General features: G+C 48.4%; 1 protein-coding gene across 5 annotated transcripts; it reads left to right on the forward strand.

Moving 5' to 3' along the window:
• Positions 1-1,363: 1,363 nt before the first annotated feature.
• On the forward strand, positions 1,364-8,098 carry LOC144725636 (ATP synthase F(0) complex subunit C3, mitochondrial-like). 5 transcript variants are annotated; one of them, XM_078604650.1, is made up of 5 exons: positions 1,364-1,518; positions 3,747-3,834; positions 4,497-4,571; positions 6,736-6,929; positions 7,855-8,098. In XM_078604650.1, exons 2-5 carry the CDS (start codon positions 3,796-3,798, stop codon positions 7,967-7,969), a joined length of 423 nt encoding a protein of 140 aa, XP_078460776.1. In that variant the 5' UTR covers positions 1,364-1,518; positions 3,747-3,795; the 3' UTR covers positions 7,970-8,098. The 5 variants fall into 5 exon arrangements, with proteins under 5 accessions (XP_078460776.1, XP_078460777.1, XP_078460780.1 ...); XM_078604651.1 differs by having other exon boundaries at positions 1,508-1,890; XM_078604654.1 differs by lacking the exon at positions 1,364-1,518 and adding an exon at positions 2,260-2,290.
• Positions 8,099-9,579: the final 1,481 nt, after the last annotated feature.

The following is a 9,579-nucleotide window of genomic DNA, read 5'->3' on the forward strand; positions in this document are numbered from 1 at the left end:
ACCGAGTAACTTTGGAACATTTTTGGATCATGCATGTATGTATGTTGAGCTTCTTTCGCACCGTACGTAGCCAACCGTGTTAATCGGAGTTGCGGGACCAATCACACCAGTACACAATGACCTACTCTTACGAATGACGTGATGGGTCTTTAACGTCGACTGTGAAGAAGACTGTGTATACTTGTTGAGTTCTTTGGTTATTACACCCGCAGTAATAACCAGGGGTGCCCGCTTGGTTCGAACCTTGAACCGTTTGCAACAAGCGGCAACCCTGCTACCGCCCTCAAATACTAAGCTACCAAACACCGAGAAAATCTAAATTGTGTAATTGTATGACAAAGTCGCCAAGTTAAGCAGGTTTGAGTCTGGAATGTGCTTAGATACACGATTGCCCGTTAACGCTCGTGTTGCCATAAGCAGTTGTGGGGCTTTGTGATGGGCAAATGCATTATGCATTTTTTTTCTTCTTCTTGGTTCGTTCGGTAATGTCACCCTTCTACGTGACTTTACCGAAAGAACCAAGAAGATGAATCCCTGCAGTCACGAAAGCTTTAAATCGAAATTTAGCATTATGCATTATTGTACTGTACTTCTATGTTTCCTGCATTCAGCAACCTGCACTGAGCACAATGCTAAAGTATGTTCAAATAAACCCCCGTGAACCGCAATGCGTTGGACGGGGGGGGGGGGGCTCATTCAGCAGTAAATTGACACAAATGTTGTGCATGTTCATTGTGTATTCACAAGGCAGAGTGATTGACAGGCGTATAAACCCCGCCCTTTGTCATTAATCCAATTGGGGGGTTGAGGGGGTGGGGCCCATGAGAGGTGCGGGGCTATGGGGTAAAAATCTCCAACGTCACGTGATGACCCCGTTCCCAAGGCAACAGCCGAGCCATGCAGACATGGCGGCGCGGCAACGAGGTCAAGAGCTCGCAGCCAATCACGAGCTCCGCTCATATCCCCCCGAGCCGGACCAATCGGAGCGCGCGTTCACAGTGACTCCACCCAATCAGCCGGGTTCTTCCTCACTCCCCATTTGCAAGCTCGACGAATCAGAAACGAGTTTGTTGGTGTAATTGTGACTAAACTTTCGTGACTGCAGGAAATCATATGATATTTTTAAATCATGTTTTTTGGTTCTTTCAATAAAGTCACGTATATTTTTTTATTTAATTTTTACTCACTTTATTTTTTTATTATTTCCCATCTACGTGACTTTACCGAAAGAACGTATGAGCAACGAAACAAAGTCGGGAACGCTACCGCCCGCCCTCCAATCCGCGCTGTCCAATCAAAAGAAGCCGTTTGCGGCTCGCGCCGACCAATCAGAGCGCGGGTTCTTTCCCCCTCGCGGCCCACCCAATCAGAGGACGCGAGCCCTCGCGAAGGTCACGCGCGGGGACGCGAGGTTGCGCGGGCGCGCACTGCGCATGCGCGCTGCGTCCCCCCCCCCACCACCCACCCCTTGCCCCCCACCCCCCACCGCACTGCTGCTGCACGCGCCGGGAACGAGAGGTGTGGATCTGCGTCTCTCCCTTGGAGCTCTCTCTCTGTCTCTTTCTCTCTCTCTTTCTCACTCTCAATCGTCTTGTTCCTTCGTTCATTCCTTCCTCGTGTTGTGTCTCTCCATTCCGTGCCTCCAAGTGTCTTTCTCTCTCTCTCGTGTGTGTGGTTCGTACGGCCGTCGAAAAGTCGTCCTTGTGTGTGTGGTTCACGTGTTAAGAGTGTCATTGTGTCTCTCTGTAGTTCATCATTCTCTCTCATAGTCTCTTTGTGTATCTGTAGTTCATCATTCTCTCTGACAGTCTCCTTGTGTCTCTTTGTGGTTCGTGTCTGTCTCACAGTCTCTTTGTGGTGTCTCCCCGTGGTTCGTGTGGCTGTCTAAGAGTGAGTGTCCTTGCGTGTTCGTGTGATTCGCCGGTCTCCCTTGAATTTCTCACGAGTCTTATCTGTTTAACTTGTCGACATGTGTCTGTCTCCAGCGTCCTTTGCCTCTCAGTTATCTGTGCTTTCGTGTCTCATCTTTATTATTTTGTCTCTTTGCATGGCTGTCTAGGTCTCATTCGTCTCATCAGGCCCTGTCTCATGCCTGTCTCCACACATCACTCTTTTCTCTGCGTGTCTGCCTCACGTCTTATTGTTTATCCGTCTCATCTGCCTCTGATTTATTTCTCTGTCAACCTGTTTATCCTCGTCTCATTTGCCTCCTCCGTGTCTGTCTCACTGCGTGTTTGTCTCGTGTGTGTCACAGCATTGCATCGTGCTCTTGACTCTCAAGCCTCTCTGGGTGTGTCTCTCATCCTGTGTCCTTGTCGTCCACGTGTCTCCATGTGTCTCCTGTATAAGATGTTATTCCTCGTGTGTCCCTACCACCCGTGTCCCTCCGTCACCGCTTGTCTTCCCGTCACCTCTGAGTCTCCTCTGTGCCGCCCTGTCGCCATGTCTACCCGTGGCTGCTCTGCTTCGGCGCTGTCGCTTGCGTCTCGGGCTTTTGAGGATGGGGAACATGGGGCAGGGATGGGGTCCTCCCCTTATCCTCTTATCCCGGGGTTATCCCCTTATCCCGGGGTTATCCCCTTAGACCGGGGGTCTCCGAGGCTGGGAGCAGGTGGGGGGGGGACGGGACAGTGGCGGCCTCCGCCTTTACCCGCCACGACCTTTGCTCTGCAACCCGCGGCTACTCTTTAAAGGGGGACACCTTGGTGGCGTTATTTATTAAGGGGGGCATCGTCTCGTATTCACATTGCATTGGCGGCATCTTAAAATACTGAAGGATGCTTTTTTGTGGGTTTTTTAAAACATTTAAAACCGAAATAAAAAAACTAAAAAAATTCTTCAGACAGAACCTCGACTTGGCGAGGCCGAGCCACTGTAAGTGTCATCCACCACCCGACCCGGCTCGCTGTCGGCGGCGGCGGCCTCAATCGAGAACTTACTCAGCTAATTGTGAATTTCAAGAGCGGCTCCCCTGGAAATTCGTCGCATGGCCGCCGTCTTTGACGCGGGCGAGAAAGTCTCGGGACGACGTCACGTGGGGAGGAGGGGGCGGGGCGAGGGGAACTCTGCAGCGACGACCACGTGACTGTGACAGCTTGAAGCCAGGGAGCACGTGGGGAGGGGGTGGGGGCCGGCGAGGGGTCAGGGTGACCTCCATAGGAGGTCAAGGTGATCCCGTGGGGGTGGATGTTAGGGGATTTCTCTAATCGTTAAGGTGACCCCCCCCCCATAGAATCCTCCCAATGTCGCAACCTCTATTCGGACCTGTGAAAGGGGATCTCTGTCTGGATGATATCGCGGGAGGGAGGACGCCAGGCCTAAGGGTAACTCGCCCGCACGGTTGTAGGTGACCTTTCAGGGTATTAGGTGACCTTTCAGGGTTTTCTGTGTTAGTTTTGTGTGTGTTTGGTTTGTTGTCCTTCCCCGCGCCTCCGATGAGCACGGTTGGCTATGTACGGTGCGAAAGAAGTTCAACATACGTTACGCATCTTGTGAGCTACCGCGCCAGGGGTAACCTTCGAGGGCTGTCCTCTGCAGGGTGACTTTCAGACGTTGGAGGTTACTCGGTGGGTTTCATGGTGTGCGCGTTGGTGGAAAGCACTCTGGTGTACTGTATATGTGCCTGACGCGCTGAGATCTGCCACAGATGGGCAGCAGTGGTGGGGGGGGGATTTACAAATGTTTGGCGCTTTAAAATAGATCAGATATGCTGATAATGATGATTTGTGTCTGTCTACCTTACCCAGAGCCACAGTCTAATCCACCAGCCTACCTGCTATCCCTGAACCTGCAAACATGTACGCCTGCGCAAAGCTCGTCTCCTGCCCAGCACTGGTGAGTTTCTGGGTGGTGGATGCGGTGGATGTGGTAGTTGCGGTCGTGTGATGGTGTTAGTCGCGCGAGAGCTCAGCATGGCTGAAAGCAGAGACTCGTGTAAGCCAGGCAACGCCATCGATGTCACATTTAAAGGGCTGTCCCAGCTGGTTGGATGGACGTCGCTTGTATGATGGTTACTACTTCAAGCTTTATTCATAGTGTGTGGTTAAAACTAAGCACGGGCAGGTTAAGAGTTGACCTTGACTGCATGAAACACAGCAATGTATTTATATAACTCGGCGAGAGCACATGCACCGGTGACCGAATACTCGTTAAACGCTCTTGAAAGTTACGAATGGAAATTATAATGCAAGCATTTGTTAAATTAATATCAACGCTCATTTAGACTGTGGCTTTCATGACTATGCCACTCTGTGGCTCATTGCTAGGAAAATTACTCCACAATCATTCTTTTTGGCATTTTTGGTGCTTTGCATTTAGATATTGTACTTGTTTTGTGTTAGACCGTATGTTTATTTTTACTTTTTAAAATTAAATATAACTTAAAGGATGTTGGTTGTTTTGAAAAGCCTGAAGTAGTTGTTCGGTGTCGACGTGTGTTGCATGGTGCTCGCGGTCGGCGAGGTGCTGATGGCGCTTGTCCATGTTGTGACTTGCAGGTCCGCGGTGGCTCCCAGGCTCTCCTGAGGCCCGTGACTGCATGCCTCATCAGCAGGCCAGAGGCACGGTCCGAGGTGGGTGCCGTGCATCTCTCTCAAAGAGAGACCGGTTGCGCGACAGATGAGCTTTGTGTGTCTTTTGTTGCTCATCGTTTCCATTAGCGTATCCCTGTGCGATGAAGAGTGAGGCAGAGGCTGAGAGTGGGTGGTGGGTTTAGGTTGATGAGAGGAAAGTGTTGGGTGTACGTGCCTAGACGTCACATAGCAGCCATTCTCCATTGTTTAAGCTAACTGTCTTGCAATACTCGTTGGTTCTTTCGGTAAAGTCACGTAGGTATAAAATAAAATAAATCACGACGTTTCGATTGCAACACAAGCAAAACAAATTATTGCTGTGGGTTTCCCACCTGATGATGATTGCTTGTGTTGCAATCGAAACCTCGTGATTTATTTTCTACCTACGTGACTTTACCGAAAGAACCAAAGAGTATGGATCCCTGCAGTCACGAAAACTTCAAATCTAGATTGCCTATTGCTAGTTCTCCACAGCATCTCAATCTCTGCCAGCCACCAGGGTCCATTGTCATTCCCCTGGTCTCTGGCACCCACCAGGTGTCCTAGCAGAGGACAAATGGTGGACAAGGTCAACCAAAGAGAAAGGGACACGTTAGATTTTAATGAGATCTTACAGGACCGTACGTAAAAAAAACAACGAATGCTTATCTTATGTTCGCAGCAAGTCCCCTCTGATCCACAATCTTGACACAATCTCTCTAAATAGATTCTACAGCTCTACCACTGAAAACGTTAAATCTTAGGATAATCTGGGTATTTGGCTCGATTCCCACCTGAACATTGGTTCATATATTATAACAACAAAACAACTCTCTTATAAATAAAAACACAAGTTGGCTTTTTTTTTTTATAAGTCTTGTTTCTCGCGTTCTACTTTGCATCGGCTTGTCACCTCCACCTTCATGCCTGCAATTGATTATGGAGATGCGATTAAAAATCTACCCCACAGCACTTTTCTGAATAGACTTGAGCTTTTATGCTAATTGAGGGTCACACTGTATACCAGTGTGACCTCTACTCTTAATCTGGTTATCTTGCATCATTCCAACAGAGAAACCTAACATTTATTATCTTTCCAAAGCAATCCATATAGATGTGCCCCCATAAGATGGACTGTCTTGCTTATTCCAGATTGAAACCTTTGCAATTTAAGATGAAAAGCTAAAAGGTACCAACAGTTTGTACAGATTTTGGGCAGTGCTCATTCATTCACAGCACTGGATTTCCATGGTACAACCTGGCACCCTTAATGCAGTGAACATATCTAACCTATAAATGTGCTATTCTAAATTAAACTGGAAACCCTGTTTAGAACCTTCTGAGTGTCATTTCGTTTCTTATAGCATTTCTACCTCAGTTAATTTGAAATGTACTTTCTTGATGATGAAGTTCAGATTTTTTAGTGTTTTATATGAGGTGATATGCTGTACATTAAAATAGATGTCCTCACTTTGTTGCATTTATTTATGAATGCCTCACTTGATATGAATTCGTTTTATCCAATTGGTCCACCATTCTTCTCCTCTCCCATTATTTTTACCCAAGTCTCCGTTATAAAAGAGACATAGGTTCTTACTTGGCGAATAAAAAATGAGGAGGATGATGATGATGATAATAATTACATGACTAATAGTCACCGAGCAGTCTGGGAGAGAGAACCTCGTGGAGATGGTGAACCGAAGGGATGAGAGACATGTGACCCGAACGCTGCAGTTTGGACTTTCATTTCGAAGCTCAGAATCATGTTAAGAGTGGTGAAGTGAGAGCGGACATGATAATTGTTTTTTTACCCTTCTATCTGGCAACAAAACTGACACCTTTTTTATAAGGAGTCATGTTTGCATAGACCACAATACCTGCAGCCATAATGCAAACAAAAACATAACTCTGATAATATATGCGTCATCTGGTCCAACCCATGTGAGACTAGGCTCTAAGGAAAGCTGTCTCGGGTGTGGACCAATCAACTTCAAGGACAGTGCATACATTATCAGTTTTGTTTTTTGTTTGCAGTTTTGTTGCCAGATAAAAGGGTTAAAAACCAATTATCATATTTTTTACTGGCAAATGAAGTTCCAATGAGAGCGGACATGTCAGAGATCGAGCAGCAATGTTCTAGACGGACTGTGGTGATGCTGCGTACATCCTCCCGCTTCTCCCCCAGGCCTTGTTCCCGGCGGTGCAGCACCAGGGAACGTTGGTGCACGCGGCGCAGCGCTCGTTCCAGACGAGCGCCGTCTCCCGTGACATTGACACGGCCGCCAAGTTCATCGGCGCTGGTGCAGCCACAGTGGGTGTCGCCGGCTCGGGTGCTGGTATCGGCACCGTCTTCGGGAGTCTCATCATCGGCTACGCCAGGTGCCTCTCCCGGCCTGCATACGTGACGATCCAGCCTTCGTGGATGAACTCTTAACACTCTCAGCCTCTCACATGACCACTCTTAGCCTCTCACATGACCACTCTTAACCTCTAACATCACCACTCTCAGCCTCGAGCGTCGAGACTGGACTTCCCACTCTTGACCATTCCCTAGCACGGTGGGCTGTGCTTTTGCCTATAATCCCCTGCTCTGGAGCCGTGAGACTCCCAACCAACTGGGCTACAAGGTGGCCTGTAGATGGAAGTACAGCAAGTAGTGGGGTCTAGATATGGTCTGCAAATTTTGGGTGTTAGCCTCTCATCGGCCTGGGTAATGTTCGAATGTTATTCTACTTCACAGATGAAACATCCCAATGGATGGACCGTCTTCAAAAGGAGCATTTACATAGTCAGGGTTTCTTAGAAGAAAGTAGCAATTCTATAATTTGATTGGTATCTCTGCTTTAAACATGCATTATTAATGGTTCCTCTACCGTATTCAATTTATTTTGATATGCTAAGTATGTACTTCCCTTTCTGTCAATCCGCTGCTGGATGAGGCTGTTCACCACACCGTCAAGGTCCGTGGGTGTTATTTGACCATACTTCACACTGGTCAATCGTGGGGAGGTGGAGGCAGGGAGCAGAGAAGTGGGAGCTTCGGAAGTAGAGTACACCAATGGATTTCGATGCACTGCCCACAATGCAGCCCCATGGTAGCCCATGACAACCTAACATGCGTGGCCGTCGCCCACTCTCCGGGCACCCTCCAGGCTCAGTTTTATATTCCGAGATCTGATGATGTGTGGCGCATGCTGCGAGTGATCAAGTGACGGGCGAAATCCTGAACGGTGCCGCAGTGATCTGCGGTTCGCTTGTCGTGCGTGCCGGCTTATTGTTAACGACGCGGCCGTTGTTTTCGCAGGAACCCGTCTCTGAAGCAGCAGCTCTTCTCATACGCCATTCTGGGCTTCGCCCTCTCCGAAGCCATGGGTCTCTTTTGTCTCATGGTGGCCTTCCTCATCCTGTTTGCCATGTGAAGTGGGTCAGACCACCACGCCCCTCCATGGCTCTCTGCTGCTGCTGCTCTCACACCGGTGCACACCTTGTCTCTAGCTCGTGTGTGTAAGACCACATGAGCCTCCACAAATAAATACGTTTAAATTTAATGGCGGTGTGTGTGCTCTTCTTTTTTTTTTAAATGCCTGCTAGGTGGCAGTCGAGCATTGCATGTGTGATGTTACTACTCTGTGTGTTAGATGAGATGTTCAATATATGTTATGTTGGAATCAGGAGTTGGGGATGGCTATAAGACGGTATCACGTTGAATGGTGTTGAGTTTGGGTTGTGTTGTGGTATGGGTTGGAGTTGTTGAAATGTGTCTAGTGGGATGGTTTATGAAGTTGTGTTTGGATGAGTGAGGGTTGGAGTGTGGAGTGGGTTTAAGCTTGTTGTGTGGGATGGGTTGTGCAGGGGACTACAATTGTCGGAGTGGGCTAGGATTGTGGTTGAGGTGGGTTAAGGTTGTGGTTGGTAATGGTTAAGAGTTTGCATTGGAGGGTAGATTAAGGTTGTGGTTGAGGTGGGTTGTGATTGAGGTAATTAGGTTTATTGTTGGAGTGAAAGAGGTTTGAGGTGTATTAGGGTTATGGTTAAGGTGGGTTAGGGTTGTGTTTGGGGTGAAGTAGTGTTGTGGTTTAGTTTATATAATTTACCTATCCAGGAAAGCCACTGAGTCAGAACTTTTTCAGGATGGTTCTACATTGGGTTATTGTTTTCAGACATTAAGTGCTGATAGAAGTGGGAGGAGGCACCTCTCTATCCCCATACAGATGGAAACAGATAATTCCACTTGCCGTACTGCCTTCAACTGGCGGGCCAGTGTATGGCACCTCGACGCGCACAGGAAGGGAGTTTCACAACATACGTGCGATCCACCATCCCTCGCCTCCACAGTTCTGGATTAGAGGTGTGCGCCCCCGCCGCCCGGATAGAAATTGGTTGGGGTTGTGTGATGTGGATTATGGCTGTGGTATGAATTGTGGTTGGGGTGAATTTCCTAATGGGTGTCCTTTTTGACAGTTTATCTTGACAACGTAACGCCACGACCGCAGGTGCTCTTGGAGGTAATGCAAGAATCGCGTCTGCCGTTACGCGATGTCGCATCACGGGCACCATCGATGAGTACGGTTAGCTACGTACGGTGCGAAAGAAGCTCAACATAGGTACATACAAGCACTGACTTTTAATCCCCGTGGCTGTCGAGTAGTACTTCACTGCACGAGGGGGGGGGTGTGACTGGCCAGCCTGGCATGGTTAAGCCCAGTCACCCATTGTACGTCTGAGTGAAACTGCTGTGTCTGGGGACGTCGGCAGGGGGGGCAACTGAGCATCTTGGTTCTGCTAGGGGTGGGGAACGTCAAATGCCCGCGAAATAATTTGGTCTGGACCTGCCAAGGCAACCTTAGGCGGGACTCGAAATTCAATAAATCTAGGAGCAAACCTGGAAAAGCTGTTGCGAGTAGCAACATCATCGATACCAGCTAACATCACACCTCACCAAAGAGAAGCAGTTCCAGCCATCACATTAGGGGTGAGTTAATTCAATGTTTGACCAAATATAGCAGGCAAATTTTTAAGTTGATAATGT

This window comes from Lampetra planeri, chromosome 2 (genome assembly GCF_965212315.1).
Source record: "Lampetra planeri chromosome 2, kcLamPlan1.2.h2, whole genome shotgun sequence".
Lineage (NCBI taxonomy): Eukaryota > Metazoa > Chordata > Hyperoartia > Petromyzontiformes > Petromyzontidae > Lampetra > Lampetra planeri.